This window comes from Entelurus aequoreus, linkage group LG06, assembly GCF_033978785.1.
Source record: "Entelurus aequoreus isolate RoL-2023_Sb linkage group LG06, RoL_Eaeq_v1.1, whole genome shotgun sequence".
Lineage (NCBI taxonomy): Eukaryota > Metazoa > Chordata > Actinopteri > Syngnathiformes > Syngnathidae > Entelurus > Entelurus aequoreus.
The window spans coordinates 15320284-15348066 of record NC_084736.1 but is presented as its reverse complement, the minus strand read 5'-3'; the positions used below and the strand labels follow the sequence as shown (position 1 = coordinate 15348066).

Sequence of the window (27783 nt, the reverse complement as noted above, 5' to 3'; positions counted from 1 at the left end):
AGAAGTGTGTGTGCGCGCCATGTAAAAGGACATGTTTAACAAGGTCCAATAAAATCTGACATGTTTGCGGCTGTTGGTTGTGGTGTACCTAATGAAGTGACCTTAAAAAAAGGTCATGTGACGGCAGCAGGAAGAGACAAGTGTGATTGAGTCACAGACCCACCACGGGCGGGGCGGCGGGCGGGTAGGCGTGGCAACAAGGCCTCGCCACAGGACAGGATCAAGGACAGGTAAGCGCGGCGTGATGGATTCATCGTGGAGGGGAAAGGGTGAGTAATGAGGTGGTGAGAGCAGATGGATAAAAACTTAAAGGTTCGTCTTGGCCCTTGCTAAACCCTCCACAGGGGGAAAAAATATAAAAAACTCTCTTTCAGTCTATATTTAGCGTGAGGACCACAGATTGTAACAAGTGCTCGGGGCCCTCGCATTCAGACCGGCAAGAGGAGCGGCTGCCATCCGTCTCATGGCCCGGGGCCGGGAACAGTGCCGGCTCACGCCAGAGCGCTGGAGGAGTGATGGAGGTCACGTCAGCTGAAGTCAGCCTTTCCTGTCGGCTACCCCTCACAACGGGGTGAGGAGGCGGGGACGAGGGACTGGACATTAAAAAAGTAAATAAAAAGCTTTACACTGTAAAAAATGTCACATTTTACGGTGAAAAAAGCAGCCAAGTTCTCAGAATGTTACCCTAAAAATGCTGTTTTTTTACTGTATACAGAGAGAATGAATAACATTATAGGGGTGGGCCAAAGTTCAAAGTTAAACTTCCAATGAATGTCACACACACACTAGGTGTGGTGAAATTTGCCCTCCGCATTTGACCCATCCCCATGTTCACCCCCTGGGAGGTAAAGGGAGCAGTGAGCAGCAGCGGTGGTCACGCTCATTTGGTGATTTTAACCACCAATTCCAACCCTTGATGCTGAGTGCCAAGCAGGGAGGTAATGGGTCCCATTTTTATAGTTTTTGGTATGGCCCGGGGTTGGAACTCTCCCAGGGCGGACACTCTATCCACAAGGCCACTGAGGAAAGGCAAACTAAAATAAATACATAGAGTGGGGTGCGGGGACCCCTGGAGGTGGTTGTAGGGCAGGGGTGTCAAACTCATTTTAGCTCAGGGGCCGCCTGGAGGAAAATCTGTGCACACGCGGGCCGGACTATTAAAATCATGGCATTAAAACTAAAAAATAGAGATAAATGCCGATAAATGCTTTAAAATGTAATATCAGAAATTATCGGTATTGTTTTTTTTTATTATCGGTATCGTTTTTTTTTTTTATTAAATCAACATAAAAAACACAAGATGCACTTAAAATTAGTGCACCAACCCCCCAAAAAAAACTCCCCCATTTACACTCATTCACACAAAAGGGTTGTTTCTTTCTGTTATTAATATTCTGGTTCCTACATTATATATCAATATATATCAATACAGTCTGCAAGGGATACAGTCCGTAAGCACACATGATTGTGCGTGCTGCTGGTCCACTAATAGTATTAACCTTTAACAATTAATTTTACTCATTTTCATTAATTACTAGTTTCTATGTAACTGTTTTTATATTGTTTTACTTTATTTTTTATTCAAGAAAATGTTTTAAATGTATTTATCTTATTTTATTTCATTAATTTTTTAAAAAAGGATCTTATCTTCACCATACCTGGTTGTCCAAATTAATATGTGTTAATTCCACGACTGTATATATCGGTATCGGTTGATATCGGTATCGGTAATTCAAGAGTTGGACAATATCGGAATATCGGATATCGGCAAAAAGCCATTATCGGACATCACTACTAAAAAATAAAGACAACTTCAGATTGTTTTCTTTGTCTTACTTTGGACAAAAAATAGAACAAACACAATCTGAAAATATTACAATAAAAATATAGAAAAAAAATACCGTCAGCGGTAAAGTTTATCAATCAATCAATCAATCTTCACTTATATAGCCCTAAATCACGTGTCTCAAAGGGCTGCACAAGCCACAACGACAGTTTAGATCCATGAAGGAAAGAAGAAAGTGTTCCACTCAGGATTGAATACAAAGTCTCCCTACTAACCCACCAGTGCCTCCATGGAAATGCCCCCCTCTACCTCAAAGAACTACTCACCCCCAAATCCTCCACACGACACCTCCGCTCCGGACAGGCTAACCTCCTCCAACCTCCGGGGACAAAGCTGCGGACAATGGGAGACCGGGCTTTCTGCTCCGCCGCTCCCAGTCTGTGGAACGCTCTCCCTGACCACCTGAGGGCACCACAGACTGTGGATGCTTTTAAAAAAGGCTTAAAAACCCTTCTTTTAAAAAAAGCCTTTTTTTTTAAAGATATATGCATACTAGTTCTAGCTATTAGGCTGTTCTAGTTTTTATTTTTATTATCTTTTAATTTTTATTTTCTTTAATACAATGTAGCACTTTGAGGTTGTTTACTCAATGGAAAGTGCTTTTTACAAATACAATCTATTGTTATTATTATTATTATTAAAGTGAATGAATGTTTATAAGTGAATACATTTACATATGTATAAAAATGTGTTATCTTTTGTATTATTATTTTTTAATGAATTAAGTAACGTTTATGACAACCTTTTTCCAAAACACAATATAGAATGTGAGATATAACAGGATAATGCGTACATTTATCATTTGTTTACAAAAAAAAGTGGGACCCCCAAAATTCACTGTGGTTCCCCATTTTTATGACTTGATGGGGTCCCTGGGACCCTATTTTGAAAATTCCTGATGGAGTATTGGTGCGTGCAAAACAGCAGCAGGCGGCTGTGGCCTGCGGGCCGGTTCTAATACTAATCAAATATCATCCTGGGGGGCCATAGATAATTTGACTTTGACACCCCTGCTGTAGATAGAGAGAATGAATAACATTATTGGGGTGGGCCAAAGGAAAGGCAAACTAAAATAAATAGAGTGGGGTGCGGGGACCCCTAGAGCAGTGGTTCTTAACCTGGGTTCGATCGAACCCTAGGGGTTCGGTGAGTCGGCCTCAGGAGTTCGGCGGAGCCTCCGCCACGGAGGTAAAGACACATCCGACTTATCGTGTAAATAAAAACTTCTCCCTATGGCGTATTATGGATACCCCCAAACAATGTTCCCTCTAATTTTCCATCTGATTTGCAGGTGTTTTGATTGATCGATTGAAACTTTTACTAGTAGATTGCAAAGGAAGAGAATACATTATATGAAACAGTACAGTTTACACAGTACAGTACATATTCCGTACAATTGACCACTAAATGGTAACAACCGAATAAGTTTTTCAACTTGTTTAAGTCGGGGTCCACGTTAATCAATTCATGGTAATGTGTGTAAGGTGTGTAATTTGTTGTGAGTTTATGCACTGTGTTGGTTTTGTTCTTTGAACAAGGTGATGTTCATGCACGGTTCATTTTGTGCACCAGTAAAAAAAACATTGCGCATATGAAACTGTTGGGGTTCGGTACCTCCAACAAGGTTAACAACCACTGCCCTAGAGGTAGTTGTAGGGTGTCCCTAGCTACATGACAGATAGTTAATATGATGGACCCTTAATAGGTCCATTTGTACACTCTCAGTTACAATAACATTGATATTATACATGTGGACTCAGATAGAAATGCTGTTAAATGTAGCTTGTCGTGTAGCTTGCTACAATTCAGCGAGGATAGCTACATTTAATGCAGAGTAACTTGTAGCTTAGCTTGCTACATTTACCAAGAAGCTTGCCCCTCACTGCTCAGGGGTTCACGCTATATTGCCAAAAGTATTTGGCCACCCATCCAAATGATGAGAATCAGGTGTCCTAACCACTTGGCCCGGAGTATAAAATCAAGCACTTTGGCATGGAGACTGTTTCTACAAACCTATTGTGAAAGAATGGGCCGCTCTCTGTCACAACAAATCCAGTCGTGAAATTTCCTCGCTCCTAAATATTCCAAAGTCAACTTTATTATAAGAAAAGTGAAGAGTTTGGGAACAACAGCAACTCAGCCACCAAGTGGTAGGCCACGTAAACTGACAGAGAGGGATGTCAGCAGATGCTGAAGCGCATAGTGCAAAGACTTTCTGCACAGTCAGTTGCTACAGAGCTCCAAACTTCATGTGACCTTCCAATTAGCCCACGTACAGTACGCAGAGAGCTTCATGGAATGGGTTTCCATGGCCGAGCAGCTGCAGTGGAGACGCCTTCTCTGGACTGATGAGTCACGCTTTTCTATCTAGCAATTTGATGGACCAGTCTGGGTTTGGAGGTTGCCAGGAGAAAGCTACATTTCGAAATGCATTGTGCTGAGTGTGAAATTTGGTGGGGGAGGAATTATGGTGTGGGGTTGTTCTTCAGGAGTTGGGCTTGGCCCCTTAGTTCCAGTGAAAGGAACTTTGAATGCTCCAGGATGCCAAAACATTTTGGACAATTCCATGGGATGGCACTTCAAGTTCATATGTGGGTAAAGGCAGGCGGCCAAATACACATACAATATAGTGTATGTGTGAAAGAGGCTAAAACTCCTTAAGGCAATTGCACGAGGAAGAGAATAATTTGACAGTAAAAAAAAAAAAATGCAACTTCGGGACTGCTCTGCCATAAAGGATTATTGGAAAGACACACCAAGCTCTACAGGATATTTTCAAACGTGAAATACCCCTTGACAGTAAGACTGTATTTTGGACATGTACCTCAGGACTGGCTGAAAAAGGATAAACACTTAATGAATATCCTACTAGTGGCCGGTAAAAAGACCATTACTAGGAAATGGATATCCCAGGAGAGCCCAACTTTGAAGCAATGCATAGAATAGAATAGATTGCCTTTTATTGTCACCATACAGAGGTACTATGAGATTAACAGCAACTCCAGTATCAGTGCGACAGTCTATAAATATGTAAAAAAATAGGAAGTAAAAATAGTGCAAAAGGAGATGAGGTGCACAGTCCAGTCCTGAGAACAAATGTTCTGAATGTGTTGTTTAAATATTATACTACAAACATATATACAGAAGCATTCAGACTGTGGGTGGAAAGTAAAAATTGCACACAGAGAAGTGCTAAACTATAAAATCAGTGCCTATGAGAGTTCACCGTGGTTATGGCTTTAGGGAAAAAACTGTTCCTGAGTCTGTTTGTCTTAGACCTGATGACCCTGTAGCGCCTTCCTCATGGATGGAAATCACAATGGACATATATAAAATGGAGAAGATAACTGCTTTTATTAATTAAAAATTGGCGAAATTTACTTGATTTTAATTTCTCGAATTAGTGATTGTACTGTTAAAAAAAAAAAAGGATTACATTTGTTACAGTCATGAAAAGTGTCTTTGTAGCTCTTCATTTGACAAGCCACCATATTTGGTAACTTCCCTACGAGTCAAACCATGTGATGACATCCAGCCAATCAGGGACAACTATTATATTGCCGTAGTGTTAATAGAATTATAATCTTTCAAAAAAAACAATTTAAGTAATTGGGAATGAGATAGAAAAAAATACATAATAATTAATGGAGATCAATAAAAAAATAACTGGGTTAGTAAAAAAAAGGTAGTAAAATCATTTCAATAATTATTAAAATACCTTTCAGATGAAACAATAATGATAAAGTGGTAAAAAAAAATATATATATATATATATATATATATATATATATATATATTTATTTATTTTAATTATTATTATTTATTATGTTTATATTATTTTATTTTATTTCTGGTTATTATTATTAATAATTTAGCTAACACTTTAGTATGGGGAACACATATTCACCATTAATTAGTTGCTTATTAACATGCAAATTAGTAACATATTGGCTCTTAATTAGTCATTATTAAGTACTTATTAATGCCTTATTCTGCATGGCCTTATTATACAACCAGTAAGCCATTAACTAAGAGTCTTCCCTCAATAACCTCAGACTTATTGCTTATTAGTAACCCTAACCCTTATATGTTCCCCTAGTGTCCAAATAACTCAAAAATTAAGTCTTTGTTACTTTAATAAGCAACTAATTAATGGTGAATGTTCCCCATACTAAAGTGTTACCATCATTTTTTTAATTTTTTTTTATTTTTATTTAATTGATTTATCTGTAAATATTATTTTGTTTTCCTGCCGTTTCTGTCTTTTGGGGGTGGGAGGGTGGCATCGTTGGGATATAAACAAAAAGTATTTTGACATTTAGGGTATATATATATATAGGGTATACAGTTATATGATGTATGTAAATATGATGTAATGGATAGGAATGTCTGATGCTGGACGTCAATTAAAATTAAATGAAAATAAAAAAATGCAACTTCAAAATGATATGAAAAAATGCCCACTACGATTTTCCCACCTCGGTCATCAGCCATGTTTGGGGAGTCTTCTTGGTCCTGATTCCGCCCTTTTGGATGTGTCCATCACCTGCAGGGGTGTAGACGTGATGAGGTGTGGGGACGTTTTGGGAGTGACAAACTGAGTTGTCCCCAGACCAGAGTCCTCTGAAGACCAGTCCATCATCATCATCATCATCATCATCGCTTGTAAGTACAGAATAGTGGACAGTAGCCTGCGCTGAGGTTGTTTGTATCAATTAAAGAGCATAAATATTTATATTTACATGAAAAGTCTCCAGTGTCGTCTCTGCCAAGTCGCATCAGTCGCTGGTTTCGGTCACACGAGCCAAACTTGGGCTTGATGGCCGCCTGCCTGCGTTCATCTCTCAGCCTGTCCATCAGTCACGGCCCACACAGTGTCGGCGCTCGGCACGCCAATCGGACACACGACCTGCCGCTCATCGCAGTGCAAAGCCAAAAAGTAAACTGTGTGGCAGATTATGCACAACTTCATGTCTTCAGTGTTTGATATGACATCAGCACGGTTTACATCTAGAGGTGACAAAGTAAACACGATAAGTTTTTTTCACTCCTTGTGCAAATTTAAGATTGACTATACACACTGACTCTTACGATCCACACATAAAAGTGTCATAAGTCAGCAATACAATTATTATTTATTTTACTTACAACACTTGAAATCTTTTTAACAACTACCGATTTAAATATTTATACAGTTATTTTTTTAATGGTCTTTTTGTCAAAAAAAATGTATAATGGTAAAAATATGCAATATTTCTAAAAATAAAGTGGTTAGGTGCTTACAATTGACATTTTGATACAAAATCCGGACCGCCAGCATCCAAAATCTAGCCCGTGGGAAGTCCCAAGTTTAAAAAAAAATTTTTTTTTTAAATGAATAATTATTAATGTATTTAATTACTTTTTTAAATTTTTTATCTGTCCTTTAAAATCAATTTTCGACCGCTTGTTACTCACGGTGTCTCCTCAGGCAAATCATATTGTCTAAAAATGCATCTTCCCATCGATAACGTGACATCATCTCAGCAAGCTCAGCTCGGGCGAGCGTGCGTCAATAATCCTTTTGTATGTGTTTTTCACTTTTCTCATCTTTTCTTAAAAGCCTAACCAGGGACAAGGGTTGCAAATTAGCCTGTGGCTGCCTATAAGTCTTATGTACTTTGACATCGGTTAGCTATGGGTAGCCATGTTTGATTGTACTGTCCCTGTCAAATAAATACATGACTGAATGAATTAGTGCGCGTCGAATATATATATATATATATATATATATATATATATATATATATATATATATATATATATATATATATATATACATACATACATACATACATATACATATAAAAACAAAGTATATGTATAAAAATATATATATATATATATATATATATATAAATATATATATATATAAATATATATATATATATATATATAAAAATATATATATATATATATAAATATATATGTATATGAATATAAAAAAAATATATATATATACATATATATGTATACATTTATATATATATATATACATATATATATATATATACATATATATATACACACACACAATGGGAGAAAGACAGCATACAAGGACTGGATTAGACCCTAGGTCAAGGATGGGCAAACATTTTGGCTCAGAGGCCACTTTGGCTTTTGAAATTTGACAGACAGGCAAACACATGGTGCATTTCAAAGCATATCATATCTGTTGGAACTAAGAGTAGACTTCCCAAACATGGGCTATACATCTATTTTCAACAATATCATATCAGAACCTCAAAGAAACACAAAAATGGTATTACATGGTTAACACTTACATTCTCTTTCAGTGGGAGCAGCTTTGTTCATCACCCTTTTTTTGCCAATGCGTTGAAGTCTAGTATCAGTTTTGTTGTGGCAATTCTCAAAACAGAACTTTGCCTATTTTTGTTGTAACATTTGGCGGGGCCGGATGTGGCCTCCCGGCCGTAGTTTGCCCATCCCTGCCCTAGTTGGAAAATTTCATGCATCTGTGTGTACAAGTGTTTGTCAATATTTGCATAAATGTAATACATTTTCCTGTCCAATGTTGGGTGTGCATTTTAATAATGTACACATATTAAAAGTTAAAATGCGATTAATCACTATTAAACACTTTAATCACTTTACAGCCCTAATTAAAAATTCCCTTAAATCAACGCCATTCCCCCCCAAGGAAACAAACAAACAGCTTTCAAATCCAAAGGTTTTTTTTTTTAATATGGTTCAAACAGGTTCACATTTCTATTGTTTTTTTAAAAAAGCCTTTCAGGTTTGGTGTATTCTACAACAATTATTTTGTACATATAGAAAATAAAAGAAGATACAAAACTTGGCAGTGTTAGTGCGCCTTGCACTCACATGGGATAGTTCAACACCACATCCTGCTTGGCCAGCTCCAACAACATGGGATCGTCGAAGAACTTGCTGATGCTCACGTCCTCGCTCAAACCCTGCCAACAATACAAGATGAAGGTCATGCGTGGGGAGAAGACGTCGATGCCAGGCGAGAAGACGCGACTCACCTTGCGTCGCCGGGTCTTGATCATGAACTCTCTGGCCAGGTGGGGGGCGGGCTGAGGCTCCAGGGGCCTGATCACAATGCTCTTGTCCAACGGGTCGCCGGGAACGATCTGTGGAAGATAGGACAGGAGGTCCAATGGGGGAGAGGGAAGAGGACAGTATTTAGTGGCCACTTTGTGGCAGGTGACGTTAAAAGTTAACATATGAAATCAACTTTTTTTACATGCCTGTAAATCAGTGTTTCTTAACCATGGCCCTGGCCAAATCTGTTTCTTAACTGCAGTCCATATTGGCCGCAATGGTACTCAGTTGTAATACATTTGTTCACCACTTGTCGCAGTAATGACAATAGCAAACAAACAGAAGAAGTCTGGAGCTAAAGCCATAGAGAAGTTTCTAATGCACAGAAATTATGACTAAAGTGGTTAAGCGGTATTTAATTTTTTTGCACTTTAATTTGAACAAACATATATTATAATTTATTATTAATTTATTTAGAATATATTTATTTTAGCAATATTAATACATTTTCTTGAATCCACTCTTTTGCAGTATATTTAATTATTTATTTTAGTATTCAGCCTGACCTCAGTCCTAATGTTCATCTTTGTCATTAACACATGATTTCATATCAATTGACAAGGTCTACCATGTTAAACTGTAAGTAGGTTAGATATAACCATATAAAATGATTAAAGTCAAGAGTAAGATTAGTAATTCAGATTTAATCATTGAGTGGGCTCCGGGCCCCAAGCCCCTCTGTAGTGCAAAAGTTGGGCCCCAAGGTCAAAAAAGTTAAGAACCCGTGCTTTAAATGCTTTAAATTCTGTGGTCAAAATAATTTGTAAGATATGCTAGCATATGTAGAAAAATGTGTCTTTTCATGAAATAATAACAACAACAAAAAGATTTGCTACAACAAAAAAAGATAATTAAATCCTGGTGTTGGTAATAATTCCTACAATGCAAAAAAATAATTTACCACGATCAAGCCAGGAACCAATTAAGCGTAATTATTTGAATTTTGAAATGCATGACTTGTTCTCTATAAAATGTGTTTTGGGTCTGGAACAGATACATTCAGTGCGTCTCAATTATTTTGTTACATTCCCCCTAGTAAAAAGAAAGCAGTTCATGACTATAAACGGACACTTTGAAAAGTATACCTGCACTTGTCACTTTCAAAAAACAAACAAAATTATGGCTAGTTGAGCAACAATCGTGTTCCCATGTTTAGTTTTTACTAATTTTTACTACCGTAATTGGTTTTTATCTAGTCTGCACTTTGTCTGTGTTATTATTTTTATTGGCTTTTATCTAGTTTGCACTTTGTCTGTATTATTACTATTATCATTATTAACGACTCATTCTATTTTTTATTTTCCTATTTTAATGATGTTGGATCTGTGTTGTTGTTGTTGGGGACAAGTGTTGTAAATTAGCTTTGGCTACAAACACTATGATGCATACATCGGATAACTGTTTCAGATGTCTATGTTTTTGTATCTGTCCCTATTTCAAATAAACCTCTATAATAATAATATAAATAGTATCATTTGTCTATAAAATTATTAGTACACCTCCGCACAACACTGTATCCTCATTAACATTATAAAACAAAACATATAAAGACAACAAAAAAGAAAGAAATATAGATCAACTTACAATAAATAATTTAAATTTGTGTTGTCTGTAACAGAAAATATTCAAAGTGCATCAAGTGAAATAAAAAAATTAAAAACGATAAACATTAAGTGACTTGAACAGTTTGTTACTAAAAAAAATGTTTAACTCAAATACATTCAAAATGCAACAGCAACATTAACACAGGAGCATAGTATATAAAACCATAATTAATAAAACAATTTGTGCTGATTTTTTTAAATCAAAATAAAGAAGATTAATGGCTACAATGAGCACGTTCTGTAGTGCACAGGCTTTTCGAAGCGGGGTTTGAAGCATGCTCCATTATTTGAGACGGATTGGTTTAAATGGATTTACATTTTTCTTATGAGAAATATTGTTTTGGTCTTCGTCTGAAATCTGGAATGGATTACTAACAAAAATGGAGTTACCCAGGAACATAATGTTCAATAACTTCAAGCGCCCAAGACAAGTTGCAGCTGCTCCGCTCGGGATTTTTCATTTCCATCAAGCGGAGCTAAAAATCCAAGCAACAATCCATCAAGGTGAAAGACGCGTGACGTTCTCGCTGAGTGGACGCCTTTTCTTTTTTTTTTTTGCATCCTCTGATTCATTGGCAAGCTACTGACTCAGGAGCGGCGTCCATCAAGTTGATGGAGGCGGCGACGTGCGAGCAACGCTGGTGACCAACGCTGGTGTCAGTGCGGCGTTGGCAGGTTGTCTTGGGAAATGATTTGAGTCATGCTGATCAAAGGCAAGGAGCCTCTGTGATAATGTCGCTACACGCAACGTCTTTGTGGACACTTGTTCGCAAAGTTGAACAATGGGTGACATGTTTCCTGGCCTGAGGAGGGCATAACAAATTGATGGAGGGAATGCAAATCAACAGATGGACGAAACAGCAAGTTGACACCGATTACAAGCCGTTCCTGGCAGAACAAGGAGCTTAATGGGGCAACCACACAGAATGTGCTAGCGGAATCTATCTATGTCGAAGCACCACCAATGCTACGTGAATATAATCATGCTAGCCAGGTTGTGACTGGTGCTAGAGGCCAGGGAGATCCAGGACAAGGACACACCATGCCACTTGGAATAAATCACTCCGCGGCAGAATGTTAGACACAGTACAATGTCAGCTACACTTACTTGTGAAACGCCAACAAACTGAGTAGTAGTAAAACGCTCCATACACTCGCTTTGAGTAATTTAGGTTAGGGATGGGTGATACGGGCTAAAATCTATATTGCGATACACAGGTGAAACTCTTTGAATTTATGTAACTTCAAATGTGACATACTGTAAAATCATTACATGAAAGCGAGATACGCCAAGCATTTATTTATTATAATTGTGATTAGGGGTGTCCGATAATATCGGACTGCCAATATTACCGGCCGATAAATGCTTTAAAATGTAATATCGGAAATTATCGGTATCGGTTTCAAAATTATCGGAATCTGTTTCAAAAAGTGAAATTTATGACTTTTTAAAAACGCCGCTGTGTACACCGACGTAGGGAGAAGTACAGAGTGCCAAAAAACTTTAAAGACACTGCCTTTGCGTGCTGGCCCAGTCACATAATATCCACGGCTTTTCACACACACAAGTGAATGCATTTATACTTGATCAACAGCCATACAGGTCACACTGAGGGGGGGGCGTATAAACAACTTTAACACTGTTACAAATATGCGCCACAATGTGAACCCACACCAAACAAGAATGACAAACACATTTCGGGAGAACATCCGCACCGTAACACAACATAAACACAACAGAACAAATACCCAGAACCCCTTGCAGCACTAACTCTTCCGGGACGCTACAATATACACCCCCCGCCCACCTCAACCTCCTCATGCTCTCTCAGGGAGAGCATGTCCCAAATTCCAAGCTGCTGTTTTGAGGCATGTTAAAAAAAATAATGCACTTTGTGACTTCAATAATAAATATGGCAGTGCCATGTTGGCATTTTTTTCCATAACTTGAGTTGATTTAATTTGGAAAACCTTGTTACATTGTTTAATGCATCCAGCGGGGCATCACAACAAAATTAGGCATAATAATGTGTCAATTCCACGACTGTATATATATCGGTATCGGTTGATATCGGAATCTGTAATTAAGAGTTGGACAATATCGGAATATCGGGGAAAAAAACCCATTATCGGACATCTCTACTGTAAAGTCATTACATGCAAGCGAGATACGCCAAGCATTTATTTATTATAATTGTGACGATCATGGCTTACAGTTTCTGAAAACCTAAACTTTTCTGAGATTTTGAATTTAAGGTTTTCATAAGCTGCAAAATTATATCAGAAGAGGATTTGAAATATCTTGAGTTGCATGTTATGAACCTATGTCGTATATTAGTTTCACCATGTAAATCTAATTGCTGAAATAACCAAACATTTGTACCATATTCAAATTTGTTGAGTTTCACCTGTATATTGCAGCCTCCTGTGATAACGATATATATCACAATATATTATTTGGTATGAAAATGAGAGTAAAACCATTTCAAAACAGGTTATAAAAGCTCCTAGTGTGGCTGCTGACATATGCGGGAACATATTGTGTAAATTCAGGTTGTATTATTTTGTCAAAAGTATTATTAATTTACTGTTAAGATATGGTTACTTTCTGTTGCAACATGTTCTATCTACACTTCTGTTAAAATGTAATACACACTTATTCTTCTGTTGTTTAGGTACTTTACAGTAGTTTTGGGCGGTACTACAAATGTGGGTACCAATTCAATACCAAGTACTGGTAGTGACGGAGCAGTATTGGTTAAAACCATTGCTGATTCTGATACTTCCAATATTTGATCACAATTATAATCAAGAGATAAACACAGGATGGCGGTATAACAATATCAATTAGATATTTAAATAATTTCCTACTATTGGCTCAAACTTAAAGGCCTACTGAAATGAATTTTTTTTATTTAAACGGGGATAGCAGATCTATTCTATGTGTCATACTTGATCATTTCGCGATATTGCCATATTTTTGCTGAAAGGATTTAATATAGAACAACGACGATAAAGATCGCAACTTTTGGTATCTGATAAAAAAAGGCTTGCCCCTACCGGAAGTAGCGTGACGTAGTCAATTGAACATATACGCAAAGTTCCCTATTGTTTACAATGATGGCCGCATGAAGTGAGAGAGATTCGGACCGAGAAAGCGACGATTCCCCCATTAATTTGAGCGAGGATGAAGAAAGATTTGTGGATGAGTAAAGTGCAAGTGAAGGACTAGTGGGGAGTGGAAGCGATTCAGATAGGGAAGATGCTGTGAGAGCCGGGGGTGACCTGATATTCAGCTGGGAATGACTACAACAGTAAATAAACACAAGACATATATATACTCTATTAGCCACAACACAACCAGGCTTATATTTAATATGCCACAAATTAATCCTAATGCTAGCTCCTAGCTCCTAGCTACTAGCTCGAGCTAGTTATAGCAAGCGATCAAATGTTTGGAAACGCAGCTGTGTACTCACGGTATCGCAACTGTGTATCCAAATCAAAGTCCTCCTGGTAAGAGTCTGTTGTCAGAGTTCTTCGATTTTGACTGCATCTTTCATCTTTCGGGAATGTAAACAAAGAAGCGCCGGCTGTGTACGTGTTGCTGCTGACTTCCCTCGCAAAATAGACGCTTCGCACCGACAACTTTCTTCTTTGCTTGCTCTGCTTCTTTCTCCATAATGCAATGAACAAATTGCAACAGATTCACCAACACAGATGTCCAGAATACTGTGGAATAATGACATGAAAACAGAGCTATTTCATATTGACTTCAATGGTGTCCGAATACTTCCGTTTCAATGATTGACGTCACGCGCATACGTCATCCTCAGAGGCGTTTCGAACCGGAAGTTTAGCGGGAAATTTAAAATTGCACTTTATAAGTTAACCCGGCCGTATTGGCATGTGTTGCAATGTTAAGATTTCATCATTGATATATAAACTATCATACTGCGTGGTCGGTAGTAGTGGCTTTCAGTAGGCCTTTAAATCCTTTAGTTTTTGCCATTTAAATTCTCCTGTGTCCAGGGACTTACTTCCTGAATTTGTAAACAATAACGGCAAAAGATTTTTGATAATAAAAAAATAAAGATCTTTTGACTGTTTTGAATATATGATGATACTATACTTGCCATCGTTACTTTTGCTATTTGTATCAATCCACCCACCTTTGTTTACATTCAAGAGCTCTTGAAACTTGTGGGTAGCAGTTAGCATATCTTCCTTTGGTGTGTAGTGTAGCATGTTTACCCATTCCTCAACTTCTAGTGATAATGGTACTTAAAAGGAGCATCGTTTGTCACCATAGAGGCGAGTATTGCTGACTTAGAAGTGGCTATGCACTATGGAGGGATGTTAGCCGCTAATGAGAATGATGTCAAATTTGCGAGACACTGCTTGAATGTTATCAACATGCATTATTACAATAGTATTAATAGCTCTATCGTTGGACAAATTTATATAATATACAGTATATATCCGACTACCGTAGTCCAGGTGAGACACGACAGCTTTTACAATGAGCGATCGGTTTCTCTCCCACATGAAGGACTGTGCCTTCAATAATCACATCCACCCCTCAAACTGGGCTTGAGTTCGCCGACAGCTGCAGAGAGCACGGACAAATATGTCGAACACGGCAGCCACAGACAGATTTAAAATCCTAATGACTCAACACCGCACATCAACAGTGATTCAGATTGAGTGGCGGGCAGGCGGGCCGCTCACTCGCCAGGCAAAGCATGATGGATTTTGTGCCCGTGTGAGTAACGTGTGGATTGGATGGCGAGTGAATAAATTCACCGGACACAACATTAGGTACACCTGCATAAAAAAGGGCAAACAGTGGTACCACGGTTTTTGGTAGTGATGCGGTCCAAAAGGTCAGATAAAAACCATATCGTACAAAAACTGGATTTCACCCATAAGAAATAAATTGAGTCAATTAAAACCATGATCATAAATTAATCTGTTATGTCCCAATGAAAACATTCACAGAATATGTCAACCCAAAAGAGGAGGAAAGAGCGTACTTAAAGGGGACCTATGACTTCTTCGTGGTCTCGATAATGTGTATCGGATAGTCTTTCTTGTAAATTTGCTACACAGTCACTTTTATAACCCATCTTTTGAGTTTGTCTGCAATATGCTCAATTGTGGAGGCACTCCCAGATTTTGTTTCCCCCAGACAAGGATATCCATCCATCCATTTTCTACCGCTTGTCCCTTTTGGGGTCGCGGGGGGTTGCTGGAGCCTATCGCAGCTGCATTCGGGCGGTAGGCGGGGTACACCCTGGACAAGTCACCACCTCATCACAGGGCCAACACAGATAGACAACATTCACACTCACATTCACACACTAGGGCCAATTTAGTGTTGCCAATCAACCTATCCCCAGGTGCATGTCTTTGGAGGTGGGAGGAAGCCGGAGTACCCGGAGGGAACCCACGCAGTCACGGGGAGAACATGCAAACTCCACACAGAAAGATCCTGAGCCCGGGATTGAACTCAGGACTACTCAGGACCTTCGTATTGTGGGGCAGATGCACTAACCCCTCTTCCACCGTGCTGCCCCAGACAAGGATGTGAAAAAAAAAAAATTAACATTATACAGATTCACCTGGTCACAACATTAGGTACAACTGCATATTCTCCGATCCATTCTCTGATCAGTCAGTGCATGTCTCACATTGGCGTTCTTATGCACATGCCATGATTAGATAAAAATACATACATTTTTGGGTCTTTTCTCATGGCCTTAAAGGCCTACTGAAAGCCACTACTACCGACCACGCAGTCTGATAGTTTATATATCAATGATGAAATCTTAACATTGCAACACAACCAATACGGCCAGGTTAACTTATAAAGTGCAATTTTAAATTTCCCGCTAAACTTCCGGTTCGAAACGCCTCGGAGGATGACGTATGCGCGTGACGTCAATCATTGAAACGGAAGTATTCGGACACCATTGAAGTCAATACGAAATAGCTCTGTTTTCATGTCATTATTCCACAGTATTCTGGACATCTGTGTTGGTGAATCTGTTGCAATTTGTTCATTGCATTATGGAGAAAGAAGCAGAGCAAGCAAAGAAGAAAGTTGTCGGTGCGAAGCGTCTATTTTGCGAGGGAAGTCAGCAGCAACACGTACACAGCCGGCGCTTCTTTGTTTACATTCCCGAAAGATGCATTCAAGATAGAAGAACTCGGACAACAGAGACTCTTACCAGGAGGACTTTGATTTGGATACACAGTTGCGATACCGTGAGTACGTAGCTGTGCTTCCAAACATTTGATCGCTTGCTATAACTAGCTCAAGCTAGTAGCTAGGAACTAGCATTAGGATTAATTTGTGGCATATTAAATATAAGCCTGGTTGTGTTGTGGCTAATAGAGTATATATATGTCTTGTGTTAATTTACTGTTGTAGTCATTCCCAGCTGAATATCAGGTCCCACCCGCGCGCTTCCAAACATTTGATTGCTTGCCCGTACGTGCGTGTCATGTACGTAACTTTGATTAAATATATAAGCTTTATGAACCTTGGGTTAGGTGAACGGTTCATTGGGCTGAGTGAGTGTGTGTGTTGTGCAGGTGTTTGAATTGTATTGGCGGGTTATATATACGGGATCCCGTCCATATAACCCGCTCGAGCTATAACTAGCTCGAGCTAGTAGCAAGTAGCTAGGAGCTAGCATAACAAACACCTAGGTGTTTTTATGCGGGATTAATTTGTGGCATATTAAATATAAGCCTGGTTGTGTTGTGGCTAATAGAGTATATATATGTCTTGTGTTTATTTACTGTTGTAGTCATTTCCAGCTGAATATCAGGTCACCCCCGGCTCTCACAGCATCTTCCCTATCTGAATCGCTTCCACTCCCCACTAGTCCTTCACTTGCACTTTACTCATCCACAAATCTTTCTTCATCCTCGCTCAAATTAATGGGGAAATCGTCGCTTTCTCGGTCCGAATCTCTCTCACTTCATGCGGCCATCATTGTAAACAATAGGGAACTTTGCGTATATGTTCAATTGACTACGTCCCGCTACTTACGGTAGGGGCAAGCCTTTTTTTTATCAGATACCAAAAGTTGCCATCTTTATCGTCGTTGTTCTATACTAAATCCTTTCAGCAAAAATATGGCAATATCGCGAAATGATCAAGTATGACACATAGAATAGATCTGCTATCCCCGTTTAAATAAAAAAAAATCATTTCAGTAGGCCTTTAAGCCAGTGGTTCTTAACCTTGTTGGAGGTACCGAACCCCACCAGTTTCATATGCGCATTCACCAAACCCTTCTTCAGTGAAAAATTAAAAAAAAAAAAAGTTTTCAAATTCAAGACAAAGTTATATGTTTTTTTTTACTGGTGCACAAAATGAACCGTTCATGAACATCACCTTGTTCAAAGAACAAAACCAACACAGTGCATGAACTTACAACAAATTAAACACTTGCAAATCAGATGGAAAATTAGAGGGAACATTGTTTGGTGGTATCCATAATACGCCGATAGGGAGAAATTTTTATTTACACGATGAGTCAGGTGTGTCTTGACCTCCGCCGAACCCCTGAGGCCGACTCACCGAACCCCTAGGGTTCGATCGAACCCAGGTTAAGAACCACTGCCTTAAGCAGAGGTGGAGGTTCATATTCATATTCCCCTCTGGCTGAAAACTCGACTAAATGTCTAAACAGTCAGAATCAGAGATACTTTATTAATCCCTAGGGGGAAGTGTAGGTGTTATTGTTGCTCTTCACGTATACAGAAAGTGCTTCCACCTTGCTCTGACGTCACAATGTAGACAGACTGCAAAACGCCATCAACAAAGGCTTCCAAAACTGAGTGCAAGCTCACACCAAAATGAACCTTATGATTTGACACTTGGCATTGTTTAACACGAGTATCAAACATTGTAAAAACATTTATAAGTCAGTAATAGAGATGTAACAATATGAAAATGTTATATCACTGTTATCGTGACCAAAATTATCACGGTCAACATTATCGCGGTATTGTTGAATGTGCACAATGAGTACATATACACACACTGAAATCTTTTCACCAAGTTATTAAAAATAAAATAAAAATAATAATATAAAATAAATTATAAAATAAATAGACACAGCTCGAAAACCTAATATTTTGCATGTTTTGTGCATTAGTGATAGTGTTTTAATCTTAGTGTTTCATGTTTTAACAGCTAAGCTTTTGTTTTTAATATTAGTTTGTACTTTGAAATATTCTCAAATGAGAAGTGCACAACAAATAAAATCTGTTATTTATTATTTCTGGCTGGCGTTGTGATACTCTACTCTGTTCAGCGGCCTTTGGAGGCACCATAAAAACACCTCAGTCTCATATCTCTGAGTATAGAACTATCTCTCTGTTTTAAGAGAGCACAGCGTGTTGAATAGCTTAGCTGCTCAGAGAACAATGTGTTGATATATATTTTGGTTTGGAGTATGTTGTGTTTTTTTTGTTTTTTTTAAGAGGAAATACGTTCACGTCTCTTGTTTTAATAGCATTTAAGCTAGCAAGTTTGTGAGTTTATCAAAGTGCATTTATCAAGGTTTTTCGATAATTTTAATTTAGAATAGGTAATACTAACCATTGGGAGTTATCATTAATACATTCCAAGTCAGAAAAGACCAAATTCATCACAGGTCACCTGTAAACACATCATAGATAGTAGCTAGGGGTGTAACGATTAGTTTTAACAATGATTCGATTCAATATTTGTGGTTGCCAATACGATCAATGGACAATTTTTTTTTTTTGAGAACGTTACGATATGACACAATACGATACAGTGAGTCGAAATCGATTCAGTAACTTTTTAGCAAAACAAATCAAGCAGTGTGACTGTGAAATAGTGGATACTAGACACTGCAGGTGAAGTTTCTTATTTTCCCTGTTACTTCTTGTAAGGGAATTATATATATATATATATATATATATATATATATATATATATATATATATATATATATATACATACACACTACTGTTCAAAAGTTTGGGGTCACATTGAAATTTCCTTATTTTTGAAGGAAAAGCACTGTTCTTTTCAATGAAGATAACTTTAAACTAGTCTTAACTTTAAAGAAATACACTCTATACATTGCTAATGTGGTAAATGACTATTCTAGCTGCAAATGTCTGGTTTTTGGTGCAATATCTACATAGGTGTATAGAGGCCCATTTCCAGCAACTATCACTCCAGTGTTCTAATGGTACAATGTGTTTGCTCATTGGCTCAGAAGGCTAATTGATGATTAGAAAACCCTTGTGCAATCATGTTCACACATCTGAAAACAGTTTAGTTCGTTACAGAAGCTACAAAACTGACCTTCCTTTGAGCAGATTGAGTTTCTGGAGCATCACATTTGTGGGGTCAATTAAACGCTCAAAATGGCCAGAAAAAGAGAACTTTCATCTGAAACTCGACAGTCTATTCTTGTTCTTAGAAATGAAGGCTATTCCACAAAATTGTTTGGGTGACCCCAAACTTTTGAACGGTAGTGTATATATATATATATGCATAAAAAATACAAACAAGCAAGTAAACAACAATTAACAGCCAATGCATTCACATCTTATTTGAATAAAATGCAACCAACACTAAAGGTTGAATTAACAGGAGGAAACATTTTCTGCTCACATTTTCAATAGTCAAGCAATTTTCAATAAAACTACAGTAACCAACATCTTAAGAGTAGATTTGCAACACATTTCCCCTTGAAAACATGATGTTTACTGGTGGCCTGAGTTTGAAAACATGTCATTTTTAAACTGGGTAACACATGGCACACTGACAAAGCTTAACCTATTGTTACTGTAACAATCCACAAGGTTAATATAGTCTGCTTCTCTTTCTTCCCCTCCATTTATCTGCTTTCTTTTGCATTTCAAGTTATCATTACATATATGTATTGTTGCATTTGAACAATTGTATTGTTGATAATAGAGGTAATTATTGTTATTATTCATTATCAATAGTGCTATTTCTATTGGTATTTGTATTGCTCCATTTGTAGTGTAATAATGTTCATTGTCATTTCTGTATTATTTATTTCACTAACTGCTTCTTTGCTATCACTTTTACTATCACATTTGTACATATCATATTTGCTGATGTTGTTCTATTGTTGTTGTTATTGTTGTGTTTGCTATTGTTGTTGTTGTCCTCTCTCTGTCTTATCCCCCTCGTCCCCACAATTTCCCCCTGTCTTCCTTTTTTTCCTCTTTCTATCCCCTCCTGCTCCGGCCCGGCTGCACCAAATAATAATATAATATAAATCCATTTAATAAAGTTGAATACAAATAAGGCAACAAGAGAAGTATCACACACTTCTCCTTTGTAAAGTAAATTTGTACAGCCGATACGGGCATCTACATCAACAATATGATTTGCCTGAGAAGCTGGACAGGACAAAAAAAAAAGAAAAAGAAAACATGTCATTCAACAAGATGCGCTAACCCGTACCTGCCAGTGGTGGAAGACAGACAGAGCGAAAGCCTGCCCCTGCGTGTGAGTGCGAAGGTCGGTCTCGAAGCCGAAGGAGTCGATGGCCGGGATGAAAGCCTTGATAGTGTATAGGGGAGAGCCTGGGATCGGCGCGTCCTGAGTGACGTGGCCCCTGTGAGATGGCGGAACGTTTGATAAGCGAATGACAGATCAGCGTGGATGATGTTCCAATGGATCAGAACAGAGACGAACCTTCTCCGAGCCAGCACCGTGTAGACAGCGGACACACAATCAGCCGGAGCCTGAACCTCCACAAAGTAGTAAGGCTCCATCAACCTCGGAGTGGCCTACAACACAAAAAAACATATGATTGGTTTTATTTTAGGTAACCATGTAATGCATGCACAGGTGACCCATGATGGACACGCGGTCAAAACGAGAGAAGGAGACAGAGCCAAAGAGGAACGTCACCGCGCCACAATTAAAGAGACCGATGGTCAGCAAAAATGCAAAGCGCAATCAAGGTAATGGAACATTAAAGAAAGACAGTCTTAATGGCAGACGGGAGAGGAGTGGGTGGGGCGTCGGGGTTTCTATGAGCTCACCATGAGGAAGGCAGAGTACACTACCCTCCTGGCGGTCGGGATAACCTGGCCCCCTCCTCGGTGCAGCGGCTCCTGGGCGATGACTGCATCCAGGATCTTGAACTTGACGTTCCTGATGGCTGATGGCAGGACAGGAAGATTTAGGAGGAGGAAGGAAGGAGAGAGTCTTCTACACACTCAAGCATGAGGTGCAAAGTAGTTAAGCTGGGCAAATATTAGCCTCTCACATCAATACTTCCAGAAATACGCTCTGGACACTGCATACTGTAGTTTTGACGGTGGAAATTTTGACAGTGTTTGGTCCTAAATCGATTAGTGTCGTTATTTACTTCCTCCATACCAATGCTCTGTTTATTAAATTAAAAACATTAAAACTGCACGATCTTGTTGACCGCAACACTGCTATTGTGACGTACAAAGCTCATTACCACATGCTGCCTGGGTGTCTATAGGAGAGGTTCAAACCTAGGGAGAGTCCCTATGACCTCAGAGGTTCAGCTGTCTTTCTTGCAGCAAACATAAGAACGAGCTTAAAAAGTAGATGTGTTTCTGTCAGTGGGGTTCATCTGTGGAGCAGCTTGGATGATTCCTTAAAATGTTCCAGCTCCATTCACACATTTAAAAAACACTTTAAGACCAATGTCTTGGAAAAATATATCACTCTTGAATCAACACAGTAGTTAATACTATGATCAATGTTAATTACAAACTAAATGTGGGATATAAATAATAATGGAAGTATAATTGTTTGTAAGTAGTATATAATTGGTACAAAGGGTTAACTAACACATGTACAAGGATATTTCACATGTCTTTACTGTGTATATAATTGAACAGTGTTTATGTTGTGTACAAGGTGTATTTATAATATGCTGTGCAAAGGAAATGTTATAATTTTTGGAAGCTCATCTTGTATTTTACATTGTTTATAGGGTTAGGCGCAATAAGTGTTCAACTTCAGCCTAAACCCTTTCGGTCTGCAACATTTTAAATTTATGAATGTACAACTGTTTGTTTATGTAAAACTGTTTGTTTATTTTGTTGACCAGTGACCGAAGAAATAATAAACTAAACTCCTTTTCTTATTTCCTTTTTAACTGTGGATTGCAACCACTTCAGCTAACCCCATCCCCTTATCGCTCTGTAACCAAGATCCAAGGTGGCTTGACTTAAACTCTGCACGCTCATCATTTGGTTAGTGTTTAGTGCAACGTTTGAGTACTAACTGCACACTGCATGTACCTTGTTGGTTTCGGTGTGCAATTATGCACTCAAAAAGCTAATTTTAGGTATGAAAGTGTGTGAATTGACACAGACACACTGTGCCAATTAATGTTTTTAATCAGCTAAATCACTTTTAAAACAGGGTCAATTTACATTTTCATCGTTATTTGTGGCTAGGGATGGGTACTGTTCACATTTCTTCGATACCGGTACTCAGCGGTACCAATTTCCAGTGCTTGTGTGTGTTCACTTGGTAATAAATTGTTGTTTGTATGTAATAACTTCTCCATTTTTTTTTGTTAAACACTGAACTGATGACGGTGCTCTGCAGTTGTTATATCTTGATTTTGTTATACTTCTCAGTCTCAAGTGTTCAAAATAATTTGGTGCTTTGCTTCGTTACACCCATGTGAGTCGTTTTCTGTCTAGTGTTTGATTTTATAAACGCTATAGCGTAAGTGTAATGAAACTATAAGTGGTGTTATCGTCATTTTAGGGATCAAACAATGTTTGCGGCTCTATGTGGGTTTTATTTGCTTGGAAAAGGGCTCAAATGGCTCTTTGCATGCTAAAGATTTCCGACCCCTGGTGTAGCCTTAATTTTGAGCGCTTTCTCTTAGGCATACTTGCTTTGTTGGTGTGGGAAATTATAACATTAACTTGAGGCAGTCCGCTACGAACACCTGTTTGCCCGCCAAGTGCTTGAGCCAGTGGCAAGTCTGCAACTGGACGAGACATTACACATGCAACATAAGATATTGGAATATGTTATCGTTTGATTTGACCTGAATCGGTACTCGCGGAATTCGATCGGGACCCAGCAAGCTAGCCCCGCCGCAGCGTCGTCGGTCCGCGTCACGAGAACTACAGCCAGCCATCGCGCCATTCAGCCAGAAACATCCTAACACAGACAATTATCCCTAAAAATATTGAGTTGTGTTGTGTTACAGTTTGTTCAACATACCCCTGATTTAAACTGGACAATCAAGCATTACCTTTGGTACACACACATTAAGTTAAAGTTAAAGTACCAATGATTGTCACACACACACACTAGGTGTGGCGAAATTATTCTTTGCATTTGACCCATCACCCTTGATCACCCCCTGGGAGGTGAGGGGAGCAGTGAACAGCAGCAGTGGCCGCGCCCGGGAATCATTTTGGGTGATTTAACCCCCAATTCCAACCCTTAATGCTGAGTGCCAAACAGGGATGTAATGGGTCACATTTTTTATAGTCTTTGGTATGACTGTGCCGGGGTTTGAACTCTACATACATACATACATACAGCCTGTTGTCAACACTGACCTTTCCGGTCCGTCACTCAAATACGTTACCTCGGCAATATTGTTACCTGTCTGTTACCCAAGGTAAATGCTGAATAATATTTCATGAAACTAGTGTTGTTGTTTGTAGTACATGCTATTTGTAAGTATTATATGTGTTGCCTAAAACTTATATAAATAAAGTTAAATGCGTGGCGTTTTAGGAAGACCAAGCACACATTAAATTGATTTCAATTACTTTCAATGGGCGGGTCTACTATGAGATACGAGTGTTTTGAGAATGCAATGTTGAGGTACTACTATAGTAGTAAATGAACTGCAAAGTCGCAAATTTGATACCCATGCCTATTTCTGGCTACTGGGGAGTAATTGGCAGCTCCTAAGTCATACAGTCCTTACCATCACAAATCATCAGAGGATGTCCGCAACATCTTTGTTTTTGTTGTTTTTATAAAGCACAAGTGATAAAAGATGCTTTGCTATTAGCATTTGTTCTCAGAGCCAGACAACTGTCTTTTTTGTTGGCAACAGTTTGCAGACTCCTTCCGCCTACAGGACTTGCTGAAACTGTACCAAAGTGTGCAACGGGCAGAAGGATGAGCCTTACGTTCGTCACACAGAGGCCCTTCCCTGGTGCCCCACTGGAAACCCTGAACAATGCTGTCCTTGACCGAGCCCAGCAGCGCCTTGTCCACCTGCCGTGCACAAAAAACAAAGTTTAATAATTTAACCTTAGACTCATCTGCCTGATCACAGCGCTGTTTAACATTGAGAGCAATGTTATTCCTATATCCATACATACCGCATATGGTTACATTTCATGAAGATAGTTTTGCGAACTGTGTATTTGTATATTCTTCATACTTACTTGACATACTACACTGATATGCGTTGTCATTCATGATACAAATATAAATGTTTTCAGGAATATATTGACCTACATTGGATACGTTTTGGCATCTTTAATGTACAAAATGTAGCTTGTATCCTTTCATTTTTATATCCCCCGATGGAAAAAGTTTGGACACCCCACAGCTGTAAGTATAGTGGAACCTCAAATTACAAACCCTCTTTGTATGAACCTTTCAATTGACAAACCACAGATCGAATAAAAATGTACTTTGGTGTATGAACCTTGTCTCAGTGTACCAAAGTTTCATGAATCTACGGTGCTTATTCACTCAACACAGCAGTGCTGTGGTTAGCTTGGTGCCACTTTGTATGCGTTTGAAGTGTTTTTTCAAAACTTTTTCAAAACATTTTTCTAGTTATGCTTGCGCAATATGAGTCCAAAAACAAGAAGTGTGTGATTTGAAACTTTCAGTATCCACACCATTGTCGCCCCCTGCCGTTTCCGCTACATGCCAAGAAAATTAACCAACAAGCAATATTTATCCATTTCTTTGTAATCATTGTAGCAACCTGTCAAAGTTAACAAGTTTTGTGATTTCAAACTGAGTGCACCACAGGACTAGTGACAGTTTGTGTGTGTGTAAGCAGGGCGGCTGCATAGGAGGACAGTTCAGCTAGTTGGCTTTGTTATTAAATAGAAAGTTGGTCCATCACCCCCTTGTTATGTTTGTTTGATATACAGTATTGTATTGAACTTTATACTGTGTTAAAAGTGTACAAACTTTCACTAAAATATGGGCTTTTATCGAGGCTGGAACCCATTATTCCTATTCACTTTGCTTCAATATTCAATAACATTTATGTACGAACCCTGTTAAGTTTGTAAATCGAGGTTCCATTGTATTCTCCTACGTTTGATAAGGTTGGAAGTAAAATCATTTATCGAGAGGCAACTGACCTCAGAGGGCAGCGTGTCGTCCACGAGAATGTTGGGTCCCGTCGTGTCGGGTCCAAAGGCCCAGATGGACCTGGCAGCCAGCAGATCCCAGTCATACTTTGTCTGGAAAAACTCCCCCAGCTTCTTCCTAAGGGTGAAGAGAGAGAGAGGAAGCAGTTAGTAAAGGTGCTTTGCGTGAAGTGTCAGCTGGAACATAAAGGAGATTGGTTGATTGGGGAGCTCGAGGGGTTAATGGAAGAGGATGTGCAGAGCGGAGGTTTTGGTCTAATGGGGTGTGAAGTGTGTCACTCTTCTGGCACCACTGCACTTGCATGACCCCTGCCACACGAGAGAGGTGCTTACACACACACACACACACACACACACACACATACACGTACACATGAATATATAGTGTCACAGGGACAGGAAATCTCATGCCTGCCTTCAGAGGATTTTCAATTAGCGTAAGTGAGCGGATCAATACAGTGAGGAGTCTCTTTAAAAAGCTCCACATTCTTTCCACCAAACAACACACAGTCTTTTATTTTCTGTCCAAATATTTCAGAAGGGAAATGCCCTGCGTGCGCGTTCTATAAATCTACAATTTAATTAAATGTTAAATTTAATTCCAGGAAACACACTCTGCTGAATTAAAAGTCATCAAAAAAATGTTCTAAGGCTTAAAAAAAAGGACCTAAGAGTTTGCGGTAAGACTATTTGGTCTTACAGGTAACCGCTCGACACTCGCCATACTTCAATCACAGCCGTTAATAAAAGAACAAATAAATAATAAATGATAAATGGGTTATACTTGTATAGCGCTTTTCTACCTTCAAGGTACTCAAAGCGCTTTGACAGTATTTCCACATTCACCCATTCACACACACATTCACACACTGATGGCGGGAGCTGCCATGCAAGGCGCTAACCAGCTGCCATCAGGAGCAAGGCTTTGAAGTGTCTTGCCCAAGGACACAACAGACGTGACTAAGAAGGTAGAAGGTGGGAATTGAACCCCAGTAACCAGCAACACTCCGATTGCTGGCACAGCCACTCTACCAACTTCGCCACGCCGTCTCAGTCTTACATGCCTGTCCCTGCTAACCGAGGGATAAAAGAGAATAGAGGTGATGAAATATGGCGACGTTCATAAGTCTCTAGGCCATTAACAGACATAAAAATCTAGAGGTGCGTCGAACTCCGAAGGCACATTACACCTAGACTTAATCGCCCTTTTCAATTCATATAAATACATTTCATGGTCGAAGCGGTCTCCCTCATACCTGTTCCACGTGATCTGCACCACTTCGTTCTCAATATCCTCGGCCAGCCCCTTCTCCAAGGGCTCGGCGATCATGGTGATCTTATTCCTGCCAATCACATCACACAGCTGTCAATCATGGCTGCTCTCAGCAGTACACATATTTTTTGGATAATATCATATGGTAAATGGATTACACTAGTATAGCGCTTTTCAACTCAAAGCACTTTGACCCTATTTCCACATTCACACGCTGATGTCATATCATACTTGCTGGCCACAACATTAGATATACAGACATTTGAGAGGTATCAATAAATAATGTTTATTTTAGTGCTAGTACACACGGACCTTAGTTTGCATTACTCCTTATTACGGCGTTATGTGGTTACGAAAGGACCGCCGTAAATTAATTAAAAACGTCCGTAAACATAAAACCCTCTTACAAATCTCATTATCACTGGAGGAGCCAATAGCCAAACATGCTAACCGCTACCCGCAAGCTAGAGCTCTTGAATATAAACAAAGGTGGGTGGATAGATACAAATATCAAC

The 27783-nt window shown here is 38.9% G+C and overlaps 1 protein-coding gene across 1 annotated transcript in view; it reads right to left on the bottom strand.

Moving 5' to 3' along the window:
- Window positions 1-8574: 8574 nt before the first annotated feature.
- The window catches only part of eftud2 (elongation factor Tu GTP binding domain containing 2), a 35833-nt gene continuing 16624 nt past the window's right edge, over window positions 8575-27783 (bottom strand). Inside the window, exons 21-28 of the mRNA XM_062050061.1 lie at window positions 27252-27338; window positions 25987-26113; window positions 24784-24871; window positions 21667-21785; window positions 21314-21408; window positions 21080-21233; window positions 8896-9003; window positions 8575-8823 (exon numbers count right to left, since the gene is read on the bottom strand). Of these exons, the coding sequence (XP_061906045.1) occupies window positions 8728-8823; window positions 8896-9003; window positions 21080-21233; window positions 21314-21408; window positions 21667-21785; window positions 24784-24871; window positions 25987-26113; window positions 27252-27338 (874 nt within the window). The 3' untranslated portion in view covers window positions 8575-8727. The remainder of the gene's footprint in view (window positions 8824-8895; window positions 9004-21079; window positions 21234-21313; window positions 21409-21666; window positions 21786-24783; window positions 24872-25986; window positions 26114-27251; window positions 27339-27783) is intronic.